This window comes from Tuber melanosporum (genome assembly GCF_000151645.1).
Source record: "Tuber melanosporum whole genome shotgun sequence assembly, scaffold_42, strain Mel28".
NCBI lineage: Eukaryota > Fungi > Ascomycota > Pezizomycetes > Pezizales > Tuberaceae > Tuber > Tuber melanosporum.
In genome coordinates, this window is record NW_003299087.1 from 644620 (window position 1) to 672610 (window position 27991).

General features: G+C 47.0%; 3 protein-coding genes; 2 read left to right on the plus strand and 1 right to left on the minus strand.

The window, feature by feature from the left end:
- The first annotated feature begins 488 nt into the window (after nucleotides 1-488).
- Nucleotides 489-2474, plus strand: GSTUM_00008141001 (uncharacterized protein). XM_002839866.2 has 2 exons: nucleotides 489-2215; nucleotides 2266-2474. Exon 1 carries the CDS (start codon nucleotides 550-552, stop codon nucleotides 2206-2208), a length of 1659 nt encoding a protein of 552 aa, XP_002839912.1. The 5' UTR covers nucleotides 489-549; the 3' UTR covers nucleotides 2209-2215; nucleotides 2266-2474.
- Nucleotides 2475-21234: 18760 nt separating this feature from the next.
- On the plus strand, nucleotides 21235-26066 carry GSTUM_00008143001 (uncharacterized protein). XM_002839867.2 has 10 exons: nucleotides 21235-21587; nucleotides 21654-22199; nucleotides 23157-23486; nucleotides 23540-23666; nucleotides 23727-24666; nucleotides 24727-24837; nucleotides 24902-25416; nucleotides 25470-25531; nucleotides 25584-25834; nucleotides 25890-26066. Exons 3-10 carry the CDS (start codon nucleotides 23311-23313, stop codon nucleotides 25907-25909), a joined length of 2202 nt encoding a protein of 733 aa, XP_002839913.1. The 5' UTR covers nucleotides 21235-21587; nucleotides 21654-22199; nucleotides 23157-23310; the 3' UTR covers nucleotides 25910-26066.
- A 250-nt stretch (nucleotides 26067-26316) lies between these two features.
- GSTUM_00008144001 (uncharacterized protein) lies at nucleotides 26317-27545 on the minus strand. XM_002839868.2 is given in 5 exon segments: nucleotides 26317-26481; nucleotides 26558-26907; nucleotides 26925-26951; nucleotides 27016-27130; nucleotides 27185-27545. 5 exon segments carry the CDS (start codon nucleotides 27418-27420, stop codon nucleotides 26451-26453), a joined length of 759 nt encoding a protein of 252 aa, XP_002839914.1. The 5' UTR covers nucleotides 27421-27545; the 3' UTR covers nucleotides 26317-26450.
- Between the last annotated feature and the right edge of the window lie 446 nt (nucleotides 27546-27991).

The following is a 27991-nucleotide window of genomic DNA, read 5'->3' on the forward strand; positions in this document are numbered from 1 at the left end:
GTGTGTTCAAACCACCATCCAAATCTTCAGATCAACCAGGACTATCCATCCCTTCAACTTGCAGTCATGAGACAGCAGTTTGCGTAGTCCAATTCTAACCTGTCAATAAAATTCGCGACAGACAACTCCGTGATCCCCATGAGAAGATACGTCATGTAGGGTATTCCACCAATGCTATTGCCAGCTAGGGCGTTTTATTAATTTCTCTTAGGCTCGGTTCGAAATTTCTTGCCCTGCAATTGCAGGAAAATATCAGCGGATCCATTGCAGGTAGTCAGCTTGAGTCTTGCAGACAATTGGCGAATAGATAAGTGCCTCTGAGACAGCAGAGGGCAACCGTAGCCCCGTACAATATCGACCACGTCGAGGTGCAGTTAAGTTGTGCGGAATGCTTGCATATTCAAATCCTACTCGAGGAGCCGAGAGCACTCGGAGGAAAGAAATATTTACACCTCTTCATCGTCTCCGTGGCCTAGAATTCGTGTTGGAAAAGCGATTTTTTCCGTACAATTCACGGCACCCCGCTCTCACAACGAAGCACCGATAGTCATGGAGAGTATTGGCGTAGCATTGGGAATCGCAGGGCTCGCGGGCCTTTTTACCACTTGCCTTCAATTATTCGACCTCGTTTCCACCGCCGAATCGCACAGTTCTGCTTGTCAGACCTTGCTGTGCAAGCTAGAGGTTGAGCAGGTTCTCCTTCTCAAATGGGGTGAGGCTGTTGGTATTTTTAACCCTCAAGACTCCGACCGCGAAGAGCGCAACGAAACATATAATAAACGACTCGGCGATACCCCTATTCGTAGGGCAGTGTTCAACATCCTAAGCTGTTTGAAAACGACACTTGAAGACACTAATAACCTGGTTGCAAAGTACGGCCTACAGCCACTTCAATCGGAAGACGAGGCGTTCGACTCCTCGCCACCGCGATCCGCATTCCGAGTAGCCCACGAGAAGCTGCAGCGGCTGTTGAAATTGACACAACAACAGGCATCATTCTCAAGGAAGACTCGCTGGGTGGTTCAGGATAAGGCAAAGTTCGAATTATTGATTGTAGAGATAAGGGGATTCAACGAGAGTTTAGGAAGACTGCTTCCAGAGGTAGCAATGATCCAGCAGGAGAATACAAGGGCAGAAGTGGGGGAGAGTAGTGATGTCGCTGCCTTGAAAACACTTGAGGAGGCCTTGAAGGGGGCTCACGATGGATTAAGTGATGCCGCGAGTCAAAGATTATGTAGCCTTAGCGATGCCGGGAGTCCTGACGATATCGAAGACCGTTTGAGACAAGCACCACCTCCAAACGCCTGCGATGTTACCGGGTCTACTATCGGATTAAATTGTGTTGAGCCTCAGACCACAGCTGTCCCTAAGATTGAGAAGTCTAACCTTCCCGACACGATAGCGGAGGAGAATCCAGACACATCCAAAAGGGCTACTGCCAGCATTTCTCGGCGGTGTCGATGCGGGCTCGAGACATCCCTAGAGAATGGTCATGTCTGTATTCTCAAATCATTACAAAGCTCGCCTGGAGATTACTCCGGAACGATTTTGAGCCGCCTACGCTCATGCGAAGATTTTACGGCCACCGCGAATTTTAACCGGTCAAACCTCCCTTCCACCCCCTCTTCTTCTTCATCTCCCACAACTTCCTCTTTTCCCGGAGCCATCTCCTCCACTATCCCACCCTCACAACCTTCAACCGTTCTTCTCCCTGCCATCAAGAAGTCACGGTTCCACCCATATCAAAACCTTAGCCGCCGAAATCCACCCACACCGCCACGACGAACAGTATCTTTTGATACCAGCCGAATGGCCCCACCGGATAGCACCTCTAATACATCTTCATCAACACCGATATATCAACGTCGGTACCAGCGACCGCTTTCACGCCTGGGCTCTCGTTCCCCGCCGGGTTTCTCTAATACTGCCGGAGGAGCCGCGGACTACAACACTGGCCTTGCGGTAGCCAAATCTCCCATGACCGCATTACAAGATCAGAGTATGGGCCTTGCAGGTGTAAAGTCTCCGATGCAGGCTTTGATCGATCAAGAAAGTGTTTTGGCAGGTGTAAAGTCGCCGATGCAGGCAATTACCAATATGGGGAATCTTGCTAGATCAGTGGATGGGGTCCATGGTGGGCCGGTGGGGTACGGCATGGCCCTTGGGGCGGGCCCAGCAGACGATGGTGCAGGTCCTGCGGGGAATTAAAAACGAGGTTTGTATTTTGAACTTACCTAAAGTGAACCTAGCTAATCATGGAAGTAGATGTGATATGTTTTTCGTTACATAAGGAGAAAAAAAGGGAGGGGGCACTGGAAAGGGCGTTCAGTGGTATAGGATAGACGGAGGATATATTCTTTTATTAGGCATATTTTTCAATTTCTCTCTTTTTCTTTGCAGCCAGCTATATCCTGTTCATAGAGTTAGGTCTACTGCTATTCTGAATGGAAAAAAAGGGCTATTATTCGAGTGATAATTCGTGAGTAACACTATTACCATCTTGGAAGATTCTTTTTTAGACTACGTGGTGATTTCGGATCAAAGATCGGGAATTGAGATATATTAAAATCCCGGGGAGTGAGCTGCAACTGCCTTGCATTGCAGGGAGGCCGATCGACTGGTACTGTACGGGTTCGATACAATTTATTATCCTTGTGCGGGCAAGTTAACTTGTACTTTACTCGAGTATCCGTAACTGAACAATGTTTGTGAACACGGCTGCTATTGCATACTGCCAAAATCCAGCTTTTCCGCTAAGATCTAATAGTGGTCGTGTTCGAAAGCTCCCTTCAATTAAGAATACATCCCAAACTATGGGGTACTTTGCGTGCAAAAGTTCCTTTTTGGGTAATTGAAAATCTTGTGGAGAAAATAGCCATTGAAGCACTGTGAAATTTTGGCCGCTGTAGCACTGTACAGTACGCTGCTGCAAGGTTGCCATAGCAGCTTGGGGTAAAGGACAATCAATAATGTTGAAGAAATCGACGATCTCGGGAATAGGCAATCCCGGACATCGCCGAACGATAATTCACTCTGGGAGACCTGATTGGTCCCAAGAAGTGTGATGGGGGAGGGGGAGGAAGCTCAGAGACTTAGGTAGGGGAGCGTGCGGCGGTATTTGCGTCTATTAGGTTAGGAATGGATCAGAAAAGCTGGGTCTACTGGACGATGTTTAAGGTGGGGTATAAAGTCGCGCTGATCACGTGGCCCCAGTTGTGGTGGCAATCTTGACCGTAGTGGTGAAACTGGGGATAAATCCGGGACCTGGGCCTGATGGCTGTCCGCCAGAATCGGGATGGATAGAACAGAGCACATAGATATCACTATTACCTAAAAAGAAATCCAAAACCCCCCCGAATAATCTGTATAAGATCCCTACTAAGTAACGACAACCGTAAGCTAATCAGGCGCTGAATGCTAGCGCCACCCGGAAAGTCCGCCTAGTCAGTCGCTGGAGTGTAGGAAATTGCCTTTATATATATACATATATCATAATATTGTGTTTATTGTTTATGCTACGAAAACTTGTGCGCTTCTCGCTGCGCCGTGAAATTCCAAGCGCTCTCCCCACCCCTTGGGGAGGGTCATCGCCCGAGCCCCTCTGGTGTGGAACTAGCTGTGGGGAGTCACCTCTGTAGGAGGTACAGTACCTTGCACATTTCCAGTCCACTTGGTCACGCGAGCGCTGCAAATCCCGCCTGTAAAGTGGCTCCCTGAGCTCCTCCCCTAAAACATCTGTCGGGCCATCTTGCTATTTGGAGTCCATTCGTGCTTGATGCGGATGGCCGACAGTGCGGAAACGAGCCGGGGGTGTAGCAGGTAGAAAATGTGAGTATTTCATATAGCTCTTACGCCACGTGGTAGGTGACGATGTCAACGACGAATGATAATTTGTGTCCCTTTGTGCGGTATGATACTAAGGGTTTTGTTTTTCCTGTCGTGAGTTTCTGCTTCGAAGAAATCACAATCTCTGTGTCAGGGGATATTTTGCTGCCGGAGGTTTTCACCAGTGTCTGGGAATATCTAGAGCCCAAGTTACGGATATACGTCCACATCCGAAAAAAACTGTTTGAGGAGGGGAAGAACCCCTCGACCTATTGAACGTACTCGTGGGTGGCTAGTATTTTGTTGTTTCTCTTAACCGCTGCTCGAGTACACTTCGCCAACCTCACACTCTATTATATCTCCGGATTCGGATGGTGGAGACACGGAACACACTATGATACATTAGGTACGCAAGTTAGTAGTAGACACGAGTTAGAGATGTTGAAGGGTGGCATATTATATAACGACCACATCCCTACCCACCATTTATCAATAATAACACTACAACGGCGATGCAGACCCAATTTTGTATTTAACGAAAAAGTTCCAACAACATGTAGGACGCTAGAATATGTTGGAAGCAAAAGAGCCGTTAAGTTCACTCAAAAGAAAAGCAATGGGGGGGGGGGAACAAACGGGATCCAAAACCCCGTTATAGCAAGGAAAAAGAAAGACCAAAAAACTGAGAAACAAGATACCGTAAGACACTCGAGCAGTCCAAGATGTGAAACGGCTATGATACTTGACTCGGAGAACTTTAGCATATCCAAGCATATTCTAGTAGACTGGCACGCTTTATAGAAGGGTAAAGGCAAAGAGGATAGGCTATACCGGCCGGTATGAATTTTTAATCTTTTTGTCATAGCTAAACCGACTACCAGTGGTACTGATAGTTAGATACCGGCACCCGAGGTTTAGGAGTTCAGGCTCTGGCCAAGATTAACTTAGGAATAGGTCAACATTTAGGCGGGGTAGGTACTCCATATCTACCTGGCAGCGGTTCAGAAGATGGCCATGTGTAGTGGAATCAGATGAGATATGAAGGGTGAAGTATCATACGATACCAAGTAATATACGCTTCAAATTCTACCCCCTCTTCATTTCTCTTAATTCTCTCTTTTTATTTCCTCTCTAACCTTCCTTTTTCTCATTTTCCATTTCTTACCCCTGTACTTATATTTTCTTTTTTCTTCTCTCATTCTCTCTAGGCGTACTCTATTTTTCTTCATTTTTTTCGTGCGTTATTGGATTTATTTTGGCGTTGTGGCAATTTTGCTAAACCCAAAATTGCTCTAGTGCTACCGTTGCAATGCTTCACTGGTGGGCGGTCCGTGGGGATGTGGCGATTATAGGCCTCTGTAGACGTTGGATTGGTATTAAGTTATCGTAAAAAACTGGAACAATTGGCCCTCACATTCGAGGAAGCTGAGGTTGAGGTTGGAGTTGCCTCTCCTGGCAAGGTGGGGAGTAAATTTATTTTTTATTTGCCTCAGCGGAGGGCTGAAAGACAGTTTTCTCCCCAGCGCTTTTCTCCAATTGATCCGGGGAGGGAATTTTGGACGACTAAAGTGAGGTCCGATTATTCCAGTTTTTGCGTGTAGTTGTCCCAGAAGTTTGAGGAGAATTGGGGATCGTGGTGGGCTTCCCGAATTTCATTACTTTTTCCTTTCTCCTCCATTTTTTTCAATTTCCCTGGTAGTCCCCACAAATATTCTGTATAATACTGCTTCCTTCTTTTCATATCATTCGGGTAGATCGTATATTTTTCTTCTCTTGTTAAACAATATAAGTCTATTCTCTTTCTCCTTTTGTTGCTACTGTATACAAGTAGAGGTATGATGAAACCCCTAGATTCACTCCACACCAACAGCTCCTAATTTAACCGCATCTCCCAGCTCAAAAGTATGTGAGATTTGCGCTTTCTTTTTAGAGTGGGGAAGTGGGGAATGGTTATGGATGCAATGCTGAAAAGAGGAAGCTAGACTACTCATACCCGCCTTCCACTAGTGAGAATACTACGTATTCTAGCTTCGATTCTTGACTGGGTATCCTCCCTCGCTAGGTGCGCATGGTCTGCCCACTGAATATTTAGCGAGGTCCGGGGCTGTCATTAGAATTGGGAGTCTAGCCTCAGCATTAGTTGATTCCCGATCATGGTCTGTCACTCGAAATACCATGGCGGAATATTGCTGGGTGTTGGGGGATATAGGCTTGGGATGAGGGGCGATAACAAGAAAAACATGATCGGCAAATAAAGGGGAAGCTAATAACAATGGGGAATAGTCAAAATCTCCGACCGCCATGGTTTACGAACCAAGCCAAAGTGGCTGGTAATTGAAATCGCAATATTCTAGGCCAAGAGCTGTAGTCCTGGATTCACCATTCGATTGACGCTGCCCGAAGGGGGCTCCCCGAACATGGGCTTCAACACTGGTTAATATCCTTACTGTTGGGGCCGATGGGGGAGGATAATGAGTTGTAGTTGATCCTGGAGGCTATATGAAGATCGAAGGAGATTTCTTTTGTTCCGGAGTTATGCCTATTGGCGGAGGAGAAGCTTCTGCAGACAAGTCTTTTCTTCGCAGTCACCGGAACACGCAAGGGAATGGGGACACCCATGGAGGAAAATGGATATGCTCAACGGAAGGATCGGGATAATTTCACTATGCTTCATATATACTCCTGTCTCCGCGGCCAGTCTAGTCTAGTTTGGTCTAGAAGAGAGCGAGGAGAGGTCAAGAAGAGAACAGGGTTTGAAAACATACCTTTTCTACATCTCTTGCAGCTATTCCATAATAGTCAAGTCCTATTCTGTTCCGCTCGCATTACCGTTGCGACATTCATTAGTACCCTCCCCTGAGAAACTCTTTCCCTCTCAAGGCTCGAGGGGGCGTTGGAAAACGCGAAAGGGTTGTTTTTTTGTCAGCAGGAAATAGTTTGGAACTGTCACATTTATCTTGACACCTACGACTACTACATTAGCTAGATTGAAACCTGTGAATTCGCTCTTCATATACCTGAAATGGATTCCAGAAACACTCTGGTAATTATGGGCAATGAGCTGATGTTTCCTGGGTGCGATAGATCACGGTTTTGGATTCTTTTTAACAACTTTTCGGAAGCCGGGATTTTTGTTCTGGCTCTTAGATTTATATTAATTCCTCCACTCTGGTAGTCCCCTCCACTGTCTGGTCGAATATTTTATGTCATAGGGAAATTTTAGCCATCAATATGGAAGACACAACCATGATGGCACATTAATTACAGTAGAAGAATGTCGTATCATTAGAAGCGTTCCTATCAGGTGAGGGGATAAATTCCCCACTTGCAGTGTTTCCCTACCTAGAGTACGTATTAAATAGCTAGCAACCTTCCATAGAAACACGTCTTTCCATCTCCAAGGCACAGCGGGACTGAGCCAGTCCATCATCACCGCCACCAAATCGCGCAATCCATCGGAAATACAGAAGCAGTAGGTTGTAGAGTTAGAGTTTGAGTGCAGGAGACCCACGGGGATTGAACGGTACCGGTACCTTACGATACCGGGGAATTCGTCAATAAACCACAACTGAGTAAGGGAGAGACGGTGGACTAGATGATAGACAGAGATGCTAGCCAAAGTGAAATAAGGAGATATATATTTCCCGGAACAACTAAGTACTCTGGAGAGGAAAGAGAGAAAAAAAGGCACGAACTCCAACGAACTCACCAAGGTAAAAAGGATTTACTAGAACTTAGGGTAGTATCATACCAAGAGAGCAAGCCGGCGGGGGATTCACGACTATCGCGGGGCCTGCGCCGTGGGTCGGATAAGCTATGCCGAGGAACCCGGGGTTGTAGGGCAATGTGAAGAAAAAAATACTCTCTAGTCACGTGCCTACTTGGTATTAAACATAGAAAAAAAGAATCCCAAATAGGAGGTAAGAAGTTTACGGAAAATTATAAATAAAATTATGGCTGATGAAGCGATTGGGGCTGTAGTCGGACGACAGGGTGTTGTGGTTGATTCTGGAGATGGCCGGAGTCTGGCGGGTCGCTCAGGGGCATAGTGGATTGCTCCAGAGCTTTGGTTATTTACGAAGAAGATTCTCCAGAGATGTCTTACCTTTGTTATCACGGGAGTGTCCGAGGAATGGGGACATGCGTGGGGAAATAGAGATGAGTATGGCGGCGATTCACGGAAGGACCAGGATGCTTTGATTATGTTTTATTCATTCATACACCTGGCTTTACCTTTGGTTTAGTTGATAGAGAGGGAAGGTTAGAGAGAAGGGGTCGAACAAGAGAACGAAGTTGTTGATCATACATTCACTACCTCTACTACACCGCGCCCAGGTTCCAAGCGGATCACTTCACTCTACCGCTGCACCCTCTAACTACAATCTCAAGGTGTAGTAGAATTGCGAGGATTAGTAGAGAGCCGAACCGAGAACATTGAGAAAATGAAAGTTTCGAGTAGGTGCTGGTGGAAGGTAAGCTTTGGCTACTGACACTGCAAATGAGTGACAACTACCATTGACAACAAAGGTGACAATCCTTTCTCCACGGGATCCACACCTGACCGAACCAGAAAACGGAAGGATCTTGAAAACCTCCGAATTGTTTACTGGATTTGTGATCTTAGGATTTGGTCATCTTTGGTCATCTTCTGCGCTTTATGTGTTGGTGTTCAGTATGCCGTATTGTTGGTCGGCAAGAATACTAACGGCTTGAAATTACCCTCCAGCATGGATCCAGGTTTCTATTATACCACCGCAATAGCCTCACACTCGTGCTACTTTCTATTTCGGGCGTCACTCATCCGATGCCTGCTGAAAAAGCGGGACCCAAACTGACAAATCCATGGTTGATATAACAGATATGCTAAATATTGAGCGCTTATGGGCTGACAGTGACATCGCTCGACTCGAGTGAGAGGATGTGGCCATAGGCGCTTCGGCAGCTCGGGTGATGACTCATATGCAGGTTGCTTATTCTCGCACCAGGGTTGGCATCGTATTCCCATGAATCAGATAAATTCTAGGGGGGCAAGAACTGGAGGGGAAGCTGATAACGGGCGCGACAGCCTGACATATCTTACGAAGGGAATTCGCTTAGAAGTTACGGCGTGTGGACTCTAGCACTCACATCGCGAGTTTGGGGGAAATATCGGTGGGTGGGATTGGTATAATTATTGTAATGTGCCCCTTTTCTACCAATGGGTTTCTTATAACCATGGAAATTTTGTTGAGTCTCGGAGTCAATTGAATCCATGTCTGCTTATCATCGCCATTGGAGTTGAAATGATATCGTGGGACAGGAACAGAGATTAATCTAAGACCCAGCATGCATAAGCGTTTCACCAGATGGGCCCAAGAACCTGGTTCTTAGGTGGTTCTCCGTATCTCAATGCTCGATCGCATGCATCGGTCGCAAGTCGGGAGTCAATTGGCACCACACCTCTGTCCGCCGATCCATAGGGCCGAGCGATTCGTTGTAGTGGAGACCTATCCCAGAGGAAGATCCAGGGTAGGGCTGACCTACTAGTGGGCGAAGTATGTTATCGTAAGCTATAGCGTTTATGAGTTATTAGGTATGGTCCCTGGGGGACTGAATCTCTACATCCTATGCGAGATTTCGGCGCGGCATGTTCTGATATACTTTAACTTATGTGGTGCCAGTACATATCTTGGGGTATCACACTGATACTTGGGCCATAGCATGCAGGTGGGTATCTTGTATCATAAGAGTTGAGTCATCGCGGCAATTACTTCTCTCCCGAACCAGTGGGAACGTAACTATGCGGCTCAATATTGAAGCCCCAATTCCCGGACCGGGTTTCTCCGCGAGCTGTCTCCTTTTTTACATCCTTGGTTGCAGAAGTCCACCACCTGGAAAAGCATGCCAAGGTTCATTGGGGTGTAACTAGGAACAATAGTGAGATCTCGACGCCAAAGTGCATAGAAACATCATGGAACAAAGGCGGAATCCCCATAGCAAATAAAGCCGGTCGAAATGAATAGAGTACCGATGGAAGGACCAGATATCCTTGCCTGACCTGGTTCGCCTAGGATAATACTTTCTCTTTTGGGGTGGTTGAAGGTTAATGTGATTGGGTTGGGTGATGAGTGGCAGCTTACTTCTCTAGTTTCAGCTCTGGTCCAAGGAGCCCTCAGGCATGCTTCTTCGACTGACTAGATGTGCGTGCACCTTTAGCCTAGGAGTCGGGGTTCAACTAACTTGAGAGAATGAGGTACAAAGCAATTTAAGAACATTCCTAGATTCAAAGTGGTCTCTATTGATGGGTGATGGCCTAGTGATAACACAGGCCTATCATAGTCAACCCCTACCCATCCGGTGGGGGGGGGGGTATGGAAGAAAGTGCTTACATTGAATAGAGCCATTTGCTTGGTTTTTATTCATGATAAAGAACCACGTACGGTAGTATCTGCCGGTCGGAGAGGAGGCAAGACGACAGACTAGGTCACAGGTTGCTACCCTTTTGCTTGGGTCCCAACCCCTGGAGACCCTCAGGTTTCTCACGGATTACCTTTTGTTGATATAGTCAACTTGGAGACCTTAACCGAGTGTATTAGGGATAGAAATCAGGAGGAATTGCTGTCTGGGACGTGGCTCTCAATCTTCACCGCTACAGTTGCCAAGAGGCATAATTCCCCTGGGTACGTGCTTTCCGCCGCCATGTGTCATAGGTTTGGCGACTTTCTGTTTTTCGGAATCGGCCTGCTTTCTTGATGGCCTATATCAAAACAGGATTATCTATCACCTATCTATGGGATGATTTCTGAATTAGAGCGGAGACTTGGGTATCCGAGTAAATACTCAACGAAGGGGCAAAACTGAAGAAATAAAATGGGGTAAACCATAAACGATTGGCAGGGGAAGCTTTTGTTCCACAGCAAACCTTTTTGGCGTTCCATCAGGTCCACCGCGACTGGAAACTTGGATATGTGATATGTCTCCCATAGACTGTTAACTCTAGCTCTGAGGCAATCTGGCCAAAATTGCATATTGAAGGGACGGTCTATTTGCACCAGAATCTTTCTTTGGAGGGAATCATCCACCATTGTTTGGATTATCAATACGCTCTCGTGAGCCTTCACCCCGGGCGAAGGAGGATCAACCCGGATGAGCAGTACCGGGACATCTCCACAACTACAGTGCCAAGTATCCAGTTTGTGCCTGGGGTTGTCGTTGAACTTGCCAGTATACAAAAGTTTCACCCACATTCAACCCCCTCGCATTCTGGCATATCCGGGGCCATAATACACGGCAAATCGTCAGAAAGCGGGACGTCAGATTCTATTCAACTTCTGAGTTAGCACATCCTCCTGTCCCAATGAAAACATCTCCAAGCTCTGAGACATCGCCCCGTGGTCTCCTTTGCACCTCATGCAGTGATATGACTGTTTTCAAAGTTTGTGTGTACGTATTGCTGCTCTGGGAAACGATATCCATCCTAAAACGCTACCTGTGTGGCCTCGGGAAGCTCTCAGGATAAGACGGATTACGTCGAACAGCACCCACGCGAAACAGCAGGTACGACTTCGTTTATATGAGGAGAATAGACAATACCATATATACCCAATATATGCAACCTGCTCACTGCTATTTGCTGCACACCAGAATATATCATACCTGACAGTGCATGATACCGAAATAGAGAGGTGGGATCATGAGACACGAACCACTTGTGATACCTGCAATGCACATTGAGGCAAACCATAAGCATAAATCTACCGTTTGTTGATGGACCACTTCTAGGCCGTTGGTTTTACTGGTCTTTGGTAATGGACAAGACTCTTGGCGTTTGTAATTGGGTTCTTTTATATTTTGCCGGGATGAACAGAACATCATCAGACAACCCGCTTGTCTAACTCAGGATGTGAGTCGAATAGCTGAACACATGGATGGAAAATGTAAGCATTATCTAATTTCCTCGTTCGCTCCTCAGTTGAGGAGGCTCTTTTTAATTTTCAGCAACTCAGAAACCAGCTTGAACTAGGGGTGTGAAAAATTCGGTAACATCCCTGAGCCGTTCCGTTGTTTCGGGACCCCCCACACCCCGCACCCCACCCAATGACCCAAATGTAATAATATTTGATTAGCCTAGAATGTAATATGGAAAATAAGATATGGAACTCCCTGAAGTAAGACGGAAACAATATGATATGTGGTATGATAGCAATATTATATACAAGTAGTATCACTTTGCATATTGCATACTAGGGTCGAATGGCGATGCGGCGGTCAGGCATTTTGGCTGTACAGTACTCTACCCATAGAGGTGAGGTCAAGCAAGGTTTCTTCGGCAGAATTCCAAATGATGGCCGCAGGAGCGGCACTGGTATTGGCCCTCGTTCCCGCCCCCATCCCCGGCTTTGTTGTCCCTTCCAGAATTCGGCCAGAGCACTCTCCAGATGCCAATATTAGTAATCGTACCCGAGAGCCTGGTATAAAATATGCAGGGAGAGAAAAGAAATATGCTCTTATAAATCTCCCTTGCTTTGTGAAAAACTCATCGCCTTGTTTAACCCCAACGGTTAAAGCCGCACATTATTGGGATAACTATCCAATGCACCGTCCCGTTAAGCTGTGTAGCTAACTTCAACTGCAGGGTTGTCCCCCTTTCATCTTGGCGTTATCTGTGATTCAGTGGGGTAAAGTGAGAGGCTGATACCCACCAGTTCAAAGCTTGCGTAAAAAGTGGCACAGCACTCATATTCGCACACGAAAGACCCTGGGTTGGTTTTAACATAAGACCTGTCAACGGCATAATGCACAGCATACGCAAAGCCCGTATTGGGGGCTACTGGTAGAGAGTTTGCAAAGTAGAAATCCTTTCTTCCCTTCTTTCCTTTCTTACAATCTAATCGGCTAAACGAGGCCTCGGTAGAAGTTGTGAGAGCATATGTGCGGTTCTGAGGTAATATGCTATCATACTCGAGTATACGAGTAGCTAATATTTTACTTATTGAGAGAGTTATGGTATTGGCCTAGGCCTGGTTTGCACAGTTTTCTAGGTCACCTAACCTACCGCCTAACGCACCCTCCACCTAAAACGTTAGGATATGCAGCTTACAAAAAGGAAATTCTACCGCCTTAAGCTCAAACGCCCATCAATCCCATGCTGAATGCCTTGAGAGATTTTGTACCACTCAAACTCGCTCATCACTACTAACCTGAATACGACGAGCACCTTCACTAAAGGAAGGACACGTCTCATGCTCGGGACACGTGGGCTATGTCGGACAGGGCGCTACAATATCGGGCCTCATGGAGCCAGTGCAGCGGCTTGCGGCGGGATTGCTGCTATGTTATCCACAGCAGTACGATATCATACTCCTTACAAGGCTAAATTGTGAGTAGAACAGGGTTCGGCACCCCGAAAATGGTCCCCTCCGGTACTTGGTATCAATGCCACCGCCATTGACATTAAATTTTGGTGCGGTACAGTAGGCAGTCCTGTTATGGAAATTACTAATCAACATTGACCCCGTGGTAGCCCTGGTCTGCAACTGTCTAGACAACCGAGCTTCAGGGTCAGGTTTTTGCCGTTTACTCGCGGTTGCCATTTGAGTAGTCAGAGTTTCTATGCTATGCATCCAACCACCTTACATCGTTCAAACAGGTTTTTTGGGGGGATTAATGTGTCCTTGTGCAACCCAACCCTTTCCACCCGCGAAGGAAAAAAGAAAAAAGAAAAAAAAAAAGTCCAAAGTTGGCACAGAATCTCCACCGCTTCAGAGATTTGCCCCGGGTATCCGGGATATCTGTGATGAATATAGCATAATCTGGGCTGAACGGGATGCATAATGCTGGTGGAGTGGGCGGTGATTGGGAGGATGCCAAACATCCAGATTACTTTAAAAGAGTCCCTCATTTCATCCACGTAAGGTGACCTGGTACGCGAAATATTAAACGCCGGGAGTTGGGTTTAGAGTAGTTAGGGGTGGGACCAGTTCAAATAAATTTTCCATTTAAAAATTTTAACCCGTGTCGGGTCGGAGAGGTTGGGAGAGAAGTCACAAAATATCACTCGTACAATCTATATCCACTTGGACCAAGCGAAGATCAAAGGGACCGCGACAACCGGGGGAATTATATAACGTAGCTCCAAGCGATGTACTCGAGAACCTTGGGCACCCTATATACAATCCCGAGTCGAATAGGCGAGTTCAATATAATTCAGGCGAGGAAGCACATCCCCATCTCGTAACCCTCGGCTAGAATATATCACCCTTGCTCGTTCGGCTCCCGTACCCGTTTTGGGGAAGTGCAACGCCAAAAAACTTTTTTAGCTGGGGATACTATCAAAACGCAATCCGGACAAGACTGTGTCCTGGGATGCACTGGAGTACTGTGAAGGGGAAGTGCGCGCGCAACTTCCCATGCCGAATCGGATCGACGTTGAGGCGCTGTGTTTGAAGTACCATCGTGGCTCGAATACCCTGTCTCTATCACGGAGGAGTGGGTCGATGCCGCCGGCAAGTGGTAGGATACAGGACACAGAGACCGGTTTCCGAGAATTTACGAAGAAACAATAATCGCTCATATCTATACAAACTTACTCGAGTGCTAGAACTACGATTTCCAGGCACATCAGGGACGGCATTATAGGGCCAACCGCTGCAAATTGATATGTGGGAAAGAATTTACAGCGCAGAAGTTTCACATTCCAGCGCTGACATCTCCAAGGGCGCTAAGGACGGCTTCCGGGGAGCCTCACTAAGTAAACACAGGCGGCGATGTATCGCAAGTCCTTTCCTAACAAGCCAGCGAGGAATTGGCAGGGCTAGATCTTGTTGACAGGAGGATAGAGCTTGGTACGGAGGTCGCCCAGGCCGCCGCCAGGTGACGTCCTGTAAGACAACGGATGAGGAAGCTTGAATTTGGACGGAATTTAGTGGTCAAGAACGGCAGGGATTCCGACAAGAAAAGCATGGAAATCAGCTCGCGAGTATCACTATCTGCCACGGCATTGTGCCTCCCCCCTCCCCAGGCGATTCCTACAGCGGAGGTCGCAACGGTACATCAAGTGGGCCCAAAGAGTAATGTCATCAACTCCCCGATAAATAAGTATCCGTATCAGCAGATATGGTATTCGATGGCGAGCGGGAGATTCATTGTCCACGCGCCTAATTTGTTTGTAAATCGGTGATAGCCTGAGGGCAAGAAATACTGACCCGCCCTAGACCTTCCTTGCTTATGTAACGTACATGGGTTCTTTGTCGAAAGGAGATCGAGCGCAAGGATGCGAGGCCATCGTGGGATCTAGCGGTTGGTGAATCACAAAAACGGCAAGCAGAAAAGCACTCTCCAAGGCAGTAACAGTCCTAAACCACATGGTACAGCTCCTGGGGACTAATAGGATCTGAGCATGAGAGCTAACTGTGCTGACGGAGGATCAAGGCTCGCCCACCCCATCTCGAAATAAAAGGTAACTCAATGATTTCTACCTGTAGCGCCAGAGATTCCCAAGGACAATAGAAACATTCAGAAGAGTCTGAACCTATTAGCTGAACCTTTAGACGGAGCAATGTCGAGCTTATGCAAGTTTGACACCTAAGGCCCTGTTTGCACTGTACAGTACTGTACATGCCATATGAATCATACCCCCCCGCTCCACTAGAAGCACCGACTCCCCAATAGTCAGAAGCTCAAGGTAATTGAGTGGATCGTAACCCCGAAATTTTCGGTTTCAGGTGTTGAGTTCGATCAACGTGCGCTCCCTGTAGATTGTGTGATTTAGATATAGTAAGGTTGCCGTGCATGTGTCTAATCCCACTTGTGACAAAGATTTAGCCCAGTGTGGCTGAAATAGATCCGGTGTGGAAGACTTTAATTTCATATCAAGGCCCTTCATTCAAACCATACACAGTATCGCACTAAGCCCCAAGGCCATCGGTCAAGCTCAAATGCAAGGAAGTCGACAAGTAGCGCAGAAATAAAAACAGATCTGAGACATTTTTCCTTCGCCAAAACTGTAAAAAATTCAGCTTTGGCTAGTCAGGCCAAGGGGGAATTTCCAATGCTCCTCAAGTATTTCGTTAAAAGCGAACTCCGGTTGAATATTCTACGCTTCCCGCAGATTGGGATTAATATCTGAAAAGGTGCTTTCGGAGATCAAGCGTAGTTCCCGAACCAGTTCTCTTGTCATGCGTTGTCACTCAACACTCATACTCGGATAGAAGATCGTTGAAGGAATGCTATGCGCACAACCTTCGGGCATTTCCTCTCAACGGAGATAAGATGGTGCGGCGACATACGAGATTTCTGGTTATCTCCGTTGATTTGTTTGCAAAAAATTATAGCAACTTGCATTAGCATATATCCCAGTAAAAGTAGTGCGGGTGAGATTTAGCACCGAACTTAGTGATGTAGAAGCAAACATTCAGAGTTGGTGATATATATAGTATCAAAATTTCCCTCGCTCAACTAGAATAAGCATTTTCACCCTACTACACCTTGACGATGCTTAATTCAAAGGCAGAGCTTTTTTTTTTTGAAACTGCGGCGTTGCTTTTGTAAACCTAGTTTCAATACTCCCCATTCTTACTATAGTACTTCATTCTTCACCAGGAGTTACTCCGCTCGACAAACGAACTAGACAGAAAATACAAACTCCGCATATTCCCGGATTCACGGTACCGGCTTCCGTGTTCATGTAATGTGCTCTGAGAATGCAGGCAGTGCTCGGGAAGTCTTTGCCCAGTGATTTTATCTAATTCGCGGTAAGGGTGGATAATTCTTTTAAAGTCACCTGTCGAATAAGACGTAATAAATTGTTGCACAACCCCAGTTGACGGGAAATACGACGTTAGCTATGAAGCCTCTGCATGAAAACAGATCTGTTTGCACAAAAACTAAGTTATGGTGCAACTGGTATTGGATCTACTGGATTTCTGTTGATGCGCACCATAACTCAATTTGGGCGCAATTAGAAGGGCTGGAGCCAGGGTTCAGTCAGATTGGTGAGAGCATACCCCGCTATATCATGCCCCCATGCCATGTCATGTATCCCATTGTTTTAAGCAATCCTCAGTCGCTTCTTTTATGCATACACATGCAAGTCGACCACCTATAGCCTTGTCGGGGGTTAGTGCTATCAGTGACTGCTAGGCTGTTGTTGAACTCCCACGCGGTAAGCATTTTGCTTGCTTCCACACAAGATTCAGAATAAGAACTCATCCACGTGGTAGTTTCAAGAAAACCCCCTGCTGTGTTTCCCAACACATAGCTAAATATTAGCAGCTGGAGGACAATCTAAATAAGCTCCAAAGGCATTCTGTGGCGCTTTAGAGAAGATCCTGTCAGATTTGGTGATGGCGTACTTGTGTATATATTGTCACAGGCCTCCTGGAAGGTCGGGTTTTGTAGAAGGGCCGGATATACAGATAGCCCTTTAAACCCTTCCGAGAAAGCACTGCCCTCATCCTGACTCTTTTTTAAGACAGGAAAGTAGGCAGCCCCGCAAGCTTTGTTCACAAGTCCGCGCATTCCGCCAACTGCGAGCTGGAAGGTTCTGACGGCACTCGAGCTAGCTGAAGTTCTTCCGCTAGTGGTGTCTATCAAATACTGATTTAATCACCTGAAGGATCTAGAGCTTTCAGAGTCTCTGTGAGTGTCTTCCGCTCGTGAAACGCAAGATCCCTTCCTATATACGAAGCTCGATATCGTGAACCCCCACCAAATCGAGCAATCTTGGGGGCTGCCCAGGATTCCGGCCATGGGGTTTGGCATGGCATGCTATTAATGGCACGCCGCAGCTTCAAGGTTGACTCAGGGCTTAAGACCGTACAACGCTGGTATGATAGCTGCCCTGTTGCGCACACTAACGACCTATTACTTAGCATCTCCCGAATCATACCAATCCAAACGAGCCGGTGGCACTTACAAAAGACATCATAATCTATCGAGATCTGAAATTAGGTCTGTACCCTCTTACCGCCTGGCAACTGCCATATCTCCAACAATCTGCCCTGGAACCGTCCTAACGATAGCGACTACCTCCCTGTTCGTTATCCACACCCCACACCCACTCCAAAGATGTCTAGTGACCTAGATATACACTTCCCAAACCGAAGACGAGCCAGCACAAACCGCCAGCGACCGAAAGTGCGCGATGAAGATAGGAAGAGGATTGCAGTAGCGTTTGTTGCCCCCACCTGCTAATAGGATCCCGAGAAAAATAAGGAGCTAATAGAAACCTAGATGCGAGCATTGCAAAACACGAAAAATTAGATGTGAGGATCACCCCCAATAAACCATTCATATGTTCAACAATAGAGCAAACCTCCGGTAATAACTGGTATCTAGGTACCGGGGAACAGCCATGTCGGCAATGCTATGTTGCCAACATCCCCTGTATTTACCCCCCGGCCTCGGCCAAGATCGTGATCCCAGAAATTTATGTCGAAAAACTGCAAACACGGGTTCTCGCACTAGAAAAGGCGCTCGTGGAGGGTATTCCGGACCAAACTGTCCGTGAAGAACTTATGAGTCGCCTCGGCATAAAGCTCCAAGGCCACACTACCCCTCCGGGTTCTTCTGCTGTTGGGCCATCATCGCCGTCGTGGTCAGGAAGTGGAAATGTCGCGCCCCGTAGCCCAACCACGCCGAACGAAGACTATGGGGAAGAGGACGAACAGGGACAGTTTCTGACAGATCCAGAAAATTACTCCAGTAAGCCTTTAAATCCTCTATCGTGGTCGAAAGGTGTTTAGGATCTCATTTTCTCCGGTGGTTGTAGGCTTCATCGGAGATTGCGGGGGGGCTACATTTCTTGCTAAAGTCCGAGACTTCATTCGGTCTACCCTCCCTCTCCTACCCAGACAACCTGGGTATGTAACCGGCCAAAGTTTTCCTTCTGATCCCATCGAATCATCCTCCTGGATGACATCCTCATATTACGGTCATGATAATTTGCCCTTATCACTACCCGTCACAGAGACGTATGCCTTACCGCCAAAAGGGCAAGTGCTCCAATACTTGGAAACATTCTTAAAATTCCATGGCTGTGGTACAGCAAGCCACCCTGTTACTGGCGGCGGGATATTTCATTGGCTTAACCCAAAAAAACTTTGCCTGGATATCGAGTCCTTGTATTCTGGAGCAACCTTCAGTACATCCGTAGATGGTGGGGTACCGTCGGTCGATTACACAACCATCTGTACACTTAACATGGTTCTGGCTCTGGGTTGTCAAGCAACAGCGTTTAGCTCAGGCGGTCCGCCGATCGAAGACGGACTAGCTGCCTTGTCGCCTTCCTGGCGTACGGTCCCTGGTTCGACAGTTGTGCCCCCACAAATGGAAGGTTATCATCCCACACGAGGCCACCCGGAAGCATATCCCCGTACAAATCCTCATCCAGGAATGACATTTTTCTCGCGAGCCAAACTCCTTCTTGTGAATCCAATAGAAGAAGCTACTCTTCCATGTCTCCGGGCAGTCACCCTAATGGCCTTTTATCTCTTATCGGCTAATAGGCGGGATACCGCGTACTTGTATGTAGGCCTTGCCATTCGGATGGCAGTAGCACACGGTCTGCATTGCAAATGGCGAAAAGAATGGGTTTCGGGTGGGATGGGGCACCGTAGTGGGGTTAGCCCTAATGAAGAGCTCAGAAAGAGAGTAGAATACGAAGAACGCAAACGTGAATTTTGGAACATTTATGTGCTTGACAGGTTGAACCCTAACCCTAAAATCTGAGCATGAAGCTCTCTAGGGGTGCCTGTCACTAATGCGAGTGAAAATAGGATATTTAGCTGTTTTATGGGAAGACCGGTGATGCTATCAGACGACGATATTGACTTAGATCTCCCTAGGGATGTTGTAAGCTTTACTTTTCGATAAGATCACTTTCACGATTTCTCACATACCTCCAGGATGATTCATTACCGTCAGGTGTCGGCCTTTCTGCCCACATACGATTGTGCAGGATAATAGGAGATGTTGTGAGCAGTAAGTTTCTTTCTTCGTCAGTCGGGCACCGCGGGTATCGAGGATTAATCCTTGAACAATAGAGGTATATCGTATCCGTAAGGTGCCTTCAGGACCGCTCAAAGAGACGCAAGACGTCATTAAAACCATCGAGAAGGTTCATGAAGAGCTCAGCGCATGGAGCGAGACTCTACCACCTGAGATTAAATTAGTGAACGGTATTTCAAGGGAGCGTTCGGTTGTTCTCTTGCACCTACTGCACAACCAGGTAGCTTATCCTGACCCTATCTTCGCAATACCGACTAAGGCCTTGAATCCTGGAATAGATGTACATTCTAACGACTAGGCCATCGTTGCTGCTAGCAGCTAAGCAATGCACGGCTGCTCTCTGCCTCTCCTCTGACAACACCCCAAGCCTTCCTGCGCATATTGAGGAGCACGTCAGTGTGTGTATCAGTGCTGCACGAAGGAACATAATGCTGGTAAAACAGCTCGAAGAGCTAGGAGGGGTTTCGCACCATTCATTCACAGACAGCCAATACATCTTTACCGCTATCGTAGTTTTGCTGTTAAGCCGCCTGGTCCGAGAAGGGGACCAAATGGGCTCATTCATGGCGGGGGCCAATGAGATCCCCACAAATGATGAGAAAGACATCAGCTTCGGGATCCTAACCCTATCCAGATTTGGGGAAAGGGGTAACGAGACAGCTGCAGACAGCGCCAGAATATCCTCAGAACTCGATGCCGCTGTTTCTCGGATATTGTGCACAAGACATCAGGAGTCACCCGCATCCTCGGTCCAGTATCCAGATCATCCTGCTTCGAATGTGGGACTCATTTCCAACTATGCGGTTACGGACTATGCAAGCCAACAGTACCAAGCTCGTTTTAACGCATCCTCCACCCAAGCTGATTCGGCAACCGAGGAGGTGTCCGCATGGCTCCAAACGGGGCATTTCGATAGGTAGTTGATGTTCTGAGTATTATCCGTCGAGAAAACCCCTCTCATACCCACCCGCACGCTGCATACCTTTCCAATACCCTCCTTGGCCAAAACATACAGGCTATGAAACTACGACCCATCAACATTTTCATCTGGGCGGGGGAAATAATACTTCAGCTTTTAGGCGGGAAAAAGATAACCGCAAAAGATAGGAAAATAAATCTCTTTAAATCTCTCCTCAGAAAATGAACCAGACCTTTTGAAATTCTTAGAGAAATATTAGGCTCGGCAAAAACGTGATTTAAGTTAAAATCGATTTCTTAGATGGCACAAAAAAGTAAGCGTTGTTCCAGCCTATCTTGGCAGGCTAAAAGTGCCTTCCAATGTACGGTACTCGTACGATATTTTCCTGACTATCACTCTACCTACTCGCACCAAAAGAAATCTTTGACATATGATACCCCGTTTACTGTTTGTAATTTCCAACCAACCTCCTCTTTCCCCTTCCCCCCCTCTCTCCCGAGTGTCACCCCCGCAATCCCAGAGCCACTGGCACTACCACTCACTGCAGCACTGGGCGAGAGACAAGGGTTGGAACCTGGACGGAGCTGGGGTGAGAAAACCTTTCCCATACCCCCCCCGCACGTTGCATTCAAGTACCGTACCTTCCCAATGCCCTCCTCCCTGGCCAAGACAAATCCTTCGGAACGAAGCCACCAGTGTGACTCCCAAGCAGAATATCATAATATTATCACAATGTCATCATATCTCGGTCCTCATGGAGAAACCCGCTTGGATATCATACCATGCACTTGGGGACAAACCTTCCGGATACCATCAGCCGGGAAATGTGCCATGGAAAAAAGAAAAAATACTCTAGGTATCATACATACTTTTCCGACCCTTTCCCACAATTTTTGAAGATGGACTAAGACCTCGGGTGAAGATTTTAGTGATTTCCTTAAAATTCTTGGCGCAACCTACCACCCAAAGTGCACCGTACTCTTACACTACTTTCGAGTGATGGTAGACCACTCATAGCAATCTTTTCTGACTAACAGTTCACTTTCCAGTGAATGGTGGTATTGAAAATGCTGACTATTTTCATGGCATCATGAGCCACTGCAATGTGTTGGTTTCCCAAAAAGGTTAAAATTCGTGGGTTTTTGGGTGCGCGGGTCTAAGCGAGTCAAGGGTCCGAGGACATCACAATCGCATCATCGCATCTGGTGCCACTGCCGGCATCGTACTTGTACTCGTACAGTACTTGCGCTCGAGAGAAGCTTATGCTAACATCATTGCATCCCCGCTGGGTCTTTTTATCGAGGTGAGGACGACAAAGCTAATATTCCCATCAACAGTACCTACAAAAAACCCCAACCCAACGATACTCCCTAACATCCGAGAGACGAAAAGGGGAAATACCATTTATCCTGTCCTAGCCTATCAGCAGCGGCAGACTTATCGCATTATCAGGCTTCTGCCTTGAAAGGTGAGACTTGGCTGTTTTTCTCTCTGTTGATTTTTCGCATTCCAAGTCCAGGTTCCTCTCGACAAATATCGGTGCTTCATCGGTGTACCGGTATTTCATTGCCTACTTTGAAATCGTTCCATCCGCTTAGCCGGGTCAGGAACCGTTCCCGATTTTTCCCATCACGGTTGATCATCGGCACTATGCCGCACTGAAACATTCACCTGTGATCCATCATGCTCGAGTACCGTACCAGCACATCACATGGAATGCTCGGATATGGACGCGGGTGATCGTACAGCCCGAGATTTCGGAGGTCTGAACTTACTACTCCCATAGGAAATAAAAGAATGGGTTTGTCGTGGAAATTGTTCAAACAAGCAGGAGGCTTTGTCGCCTCTAATCCCTTGCCGTCTGATCACCCGCGTCCATACCCTAGTACAGCACGAGTACGAGTGCGGTGCGGCTGCTGTACTGGTACAGTAGCCTTCACCTTAAATCCACCGGAGAAATCCCGATGGTTCGATTGCCATTTCAATTCCTGCTCAATTTCTCCATTCTCCCGAGCTGGAATACCTCGATCCGGAACCGGTGTATCCGTTTGTGATGGGATCCGTTTTCTCAAATTCGCACAGCAAACATGAGCCCCATGATTTTCGTAGTTGATTGCAGCTGCTCCAAGCTTCAAACGAGAGAAACTAGATTCACCATCTTGCTGTTTATACTCTCCCGTCAGGTGGCATGTCTATACCATTCACCCGAAAGCCTTTATAGGGCCACCCTCAACAAGATGCGCCCAGATGATGAAGCCCAGAGCAAGACATCATGTGGCAGAATTCCCCGCTATTATTTCAATTTATTCACTACTTATATTATTTCCTTAATTTTCTACTCAGACTATATTGTTTATCCTTTGCGCTATCTATCTCAGAGCAATCTTGGTATTCTAACTTTCATAACCTCTTCCGGATCACACAGACTCCCCGCGTTTGGGAAACTATCCCCCGTATTCCTCTTTTTATCACTCTTTATTCTCTCTGCACAAGCTAGCAAACACGACACTCACTTCAATATCGGCGTTCGATCCCGACTCCACACAGGAAAAGCCAGGCGTCAACTACTCAACATCACAATGTCTGATTTTGACGGTCGGGGTGGCCGTCTCGACCGCAACCAGTTGGTCGATCTCTTTAGTGAACCAATTTCCACAAAAGTTCCTAGTCAGCAGTTTAGCAGTTTTTCTGAGCACCCAGTCCGTCGGAGTTTTTTCCCGAAGACAAGCTCAAGGGAGCCTCTCCCTACAAACAAGTGCGCCAATTATCATTGAATTCGCTCCGAGGGTGGCGGCTAATCTCTTGAAGATTTTACTCCAACCTTTTTCTCGGTAACCAAACCCAAGGCGTCTGGACCTTTCCATATATGATCTGGTGGAATAAGACGGGTCAGATACCCGGCCTAAGCGTCTCCCATACGGAGCAACACCAATTCGTAAGTTTCTCTAGTTCGATTTCCCTCATGTGACAGCTGTTACATATCTAACGGTCGCAGGTGACAGGACCCGTTCCAAGTGCTGATCCATACCAATATTATATTTCTCCTCTTGGTATCGCATCTATTACATTCTCGGCTAAGGAATTTGCCGAGAGACACTCGAACATCTCTCTAACTAATCCACATAGTCGCTCCGTCAACCTCAATCTGCATGCGAATACTAATAAATATGGGCCAATTGGACACAAAATAACCTTTCCTCTAGTGCAAGGCATGGGGTTTATCACAGGGAGATATGACCAGCTGACTCCTATTATTTCTTCATATTCCGAATTCGTCAAAATAGAAGCCTTTTCAGGTCCTTACAACGGAACACAAAAGTGGAGGTTAGGCCTTTCCGATGGAAGGATGTGGCTTCTATATGTTTTTCCAGCAGTTGGGTCTGAGTCGCCAGAGTTCACCTATAATCCTGGAGAAGGGCTAGTAGGATCCCATGAGTTCACAGGAGTCATACAGATTGCAAAAGCCGATGCCGAAGGACAAAAGGGTGGTCTTGAAGAAATTACGGATTCAGCGGCTGGCGTGTACCCTGCTACCGTTGAAATGACTGGAGGTGTGGTTGGGGATGTTGGGAGCTACAAATTTGAGTATAAAGGCTGGAGAGACGAGGAGTGCGAAGGTGCATTGATGTATGCTTTGCCGCATCATATTGCGAGTTTTGATGACAATACCTTAAGGGGAAGAACCGGCCTCAAGCTGCAATCCCCAACGAAGGGTCTTATGGAGGCTGTCCGCGGAAATAGTTGGACAATGGTTGAACGAAACCTACCCACGAGTGTTGCTTGGCTAGCCACTCGCGGTCAGAGGTTGAACAGACACACAACGGAACTGATCGAACGAACATTAGTCAGTGAGATCAAGAGCAATATCATAGGCGAAACGAATCTGAATAGCATGTATTTTAGCGGGAAGGCAGGTTGTTCTCGGCCTAATATTCGTAGCGCGAGCTAACCTGATATTTAGGCTTTCGCTAAATGGTCACAATTCGCTTTATTAGCGCACGACGTTGTAAAAAAAGAAAATCTGATCCGGGAGGCGCTGGGGAAATTGATTACAGCCCTAGATCCCTATGTCAATAACCGTCAAAATCAGCCACTCGTATATGATGGTATCTCTTTCTAAATGTTCATGTTAGTTATTGAAATTCTTTTGCTAACCAAGCCCCATCTTAGAAACTTGGAAGGGGCTCATTACCAGTGCAATTAAGCAGGGTCAGATGGCAGATTTCGGAAACGGCATGTATAACGATCACCACTTCCATTACGGATACTTTGTATATACCGCTGCGGTCATTGTGCGGCTGGAGCAGAGTCTAAACAAAGGAAAATCACCTTGGTTGGAACGTAACAGGGACTGGGTCGATATCCTCATACGGGACGTGGCTAACCCGAGTACATTGGACCCCTATTTTCCGGAATCTCGCTCATTTGACTGGTTCCATGGCCACTCCTGGGCCAAAGGCCTTTTTGAGTCTGCAGATGGGAAAGACCAGGAATCTTCAAGCGAAGACATGAATTATGGATATTCCCAGAAGCTTTGGGGCAAAGTAACTGGTGATAAATCAATGGAAGCCCGGGCCGATTTGATGTTGAGTGTCATGAAGCGGAGTTTCAATCAATATTTTCTACTGAAAAGTGGATCTAGAAACCATCCCCCAGGTTTTATAAATAATAAAGTCACAGGGATCGTGTGTGTACCTTTCCTCTTTTTAGACTTTCCGGGCTGATGTGTCTTGTATAGCTGTTTGAAAACAAGGTGGACCACACAACCTATTTCGGTCACGTCAACGAACGTATCCATGGGTGCCGACCTTTCCAGTCCACCCCTCTCATACCCAACTAACCATCTAATTAGAATACATATGATACCAATCACTCCTATATCACCCTGGTATCGCGACCCAGTTTTCTGTAGAGAAGAATGGGAAACCTGGTTTTCAAACGGTAGGGTGAACAAAAGCGAAGGGGGGTGGAACGGTATATTGCAAGCGAATAGGGCAATTTTCGATCCAAAGGGTAGCTGGGCATTTTTTACCAACCCTGATTTTGTCAAGGAATACCTTGATCCCGGAGCGAGTAAAAGTTGGTACTTGGCATTTGTGGCGGGTTTGTGTCTCTCATTCTACTGGTAATTTCCCTATGCTAATTACTTTGCTCGTAGGCTTGGGTGGTGAGGATTAATTAGGCGTTCATAGTTAGGCATTGGTGGACTTTGGTGTTAATTTACGGGGGCGATCGGGGGGCAAAAGAGTGGCAACCTGTTTGCAAGCCGTTACTAGTAGGCATTTCTTGTGAGCTAGCAGCATATTATCGACATCGGCGAGTGATCAAACGTGAATACGATCCATTACCCGTTAACCCAACTAGCAGGTAGCATTTTGTTGGACTCTCATGAGGGGACGCATAAAAGGCTTACGTGGTTCCCCGGTTTTGGGGCGCGTTGAAAAGGAGAAATATAGGGCATGGAGGGTAACTAATTGGTGATGCGCAAAAACAAGCTGTCTGAAAATAAATAATAATTTTCTTGGTTGGCGTTAAGGTACAGTACTATAGTTGAGCTCATCGGAAAGGGTTGTCTGAAACTATAGTAAAAATTATTGGTGTTCGTTGCCCGACCATTTTTATTAACAATATCCAAGAATAATTCCATATAGCAAAAATATCTATTTGATTTACCAGAATTGCCGCACCAAGAGACACCCTAGACAACAGGGCGGGCATTCTACTTGCTAAGGGTGGTGAATCTCAAGTATCTGCGTCCAAATCCCAGTTAGCTATCTTCCCCGAAACAATAAGAGCGGACGAAATGCGAGTCAAAGGAAAACTTACGGCTTAACCACTCTGACATTCTCCTCTCCAAACTTCACCTTAGCATCCTCGGTAGTAACCGTTGGCGGAACAATAACATCCTGCCCAACCTGCCAGTCAATCGGCGTCGTAACCCCATTCTTATCGCCCGTCTGCAAAGAGTCGACTGCCCTCAACACCTCCGCCGTATTCCTCCCCGTGGACGCAGGATAGCTCATAGTAAGTCTGATCTTCTTCTTTGGATCAATGATGAAGACAGAGCGAATGGTAAACGCGATCCCCTTCTGGTCGATATTGGTCAGATCCTGGGTGTCAACCATGTCGTACAGCCAGGCAACCTCACGCTTCTCGTCGGCGATGATGGGGAAGGACTCTGCGGGCCGGGAACCATGGAAGGAGGACCCGGTGACCTCGTCTATGTCGCGGGTCCACTGATCATGCGAGGCGAGCCCGTTGGCAGAGAGGCCTATGAGCTTAACATTGCGTTTTGCGAATTCGGGCGCGAGCTTAGCGAAGGCGCCGAGCTCCGTTGTGCAGACGGGCGTGAAGTCAGCCGGGTGGGAGAATAGGACTACCCAGCTGTCGCCAATGAATCTGTTCCCTTATCAGCTATCGAATGGGGCGGTGAGAAGGGAGGGGGGGCGGAACTCGTGAAAGTCAATCTTCCCATGTGTAGTCTCGGCAATGAAGTTTGGTGCTTCAGTGCCGAGTCTCAATCGCGGCTGCTGCCGGAAATTGGATGCACCGGTGAGGTCTTCGAGTCTACGGGAGAGGGTGGTACTCAATTGCCTAACGACCGGGACCTTAAATACCGGTCGAGTGACGGTCGCCCGCACCAGACGTGGAAGGAGGACTGAGCGAAGGGAATTGGCGAGGACACGCATTTTGGGACTTATTGAAAACAAAAAAGGGGGGAGGGCAATTGGTGGTTCAAAGGAGTGTACCGGCAGTTGTTTGTTTTCATTAAAATTCTTGCGGATGACCAGTTGTGGTTGAGGTCTGGTGAATTTTCTGGTCGTATGTCATACGTTGAAAGTTTTTTTAGGAGGGGTCTGCATGTGGGGGGAGGACTACCGGTAAGGGGTAAGGGCTGGGGTGTTGTTATCAGGCGGAGGTTGTTATCTGATCATCGCAATATCAGACCATATTCTATCAGCCAATCCCGGACCCTCCCTGCGGAATACCGGTATGGTATCGGCAACGTTTTTTATCTCAACTTCCAAGCAAGAAAACACGGCCGTAGAAAACCACAAAAGATACAAATATTTGGTTAAAAAATACACTGGGTCTGAGTGTATTTGTTGGTATCTTTTTTTTTCTTTCGGAATTTCTGGGGACATATTAAGCATTGAAGAACGGTTTCTTGAGGTGCCAAAAAAGGAAATAAGCTGTGTCAGACCCTGCTTGGCAGGATGCCTACCCTGGCACCCCCCCTAAAAAGGAGATTTATTGATT

Excerpts from the sequence above, each read along its gene's own strand:
- GSTUM_00008141001 (XM_002839866.2), top strand. The coding sequence starts at position 550 with ATGGAGAGTATTGGCGTAGCATTGGGAATCGCAGGGCTCGCGGGCCTT.
- GSTUM_00008144001 (XM_002839868.2), bottom strand. The coding sequence starts at position 27,420 with ATGCGTGTCCTCGCCAATTCCCTTCGCTCAGTCCTCCTTCCACGTCTG. Across the intron at positions 26,952-27,015 it reads CCGAATTCGCAAAACGCAAT|ACGAGGTCACCGGGTCCTCC; the intron begins GTTAAGCTCATA and ends CCCGCGACATAG. Across the intron at positions 26,482-26,557 it reads AATGTCAGAGTGGTTAAGCC|ATACTTGAGATTCACCACCC; the intron begins GTAAGTTTTCCT and ends ATTTGGACGCAG.
- GSTUM_00008143001 (XM_002839867.2), top strand. The coding sequence starts at position 23,311 with ATGTCTGATTTTGACGGTCGGGGTGGCCGTCTCGACCGCAACCAGTTG. Across the intron at positions 25,417-25,469 it reads ATAATAAAGTCACAGGGATC|CTGTTTGAAAACAAGGTGGA; the intron begins GTGTGTGTACCT and ends TGTCTTGTATAG. Across the intron at positions 25,835-25,889 it reads GTACTTGGCATTTGTGGCGG|GCTTGGGTGGTGAGGATTAA; the intron begins GTTTGTGTCTCT and ends CTTTGCTCGTAG.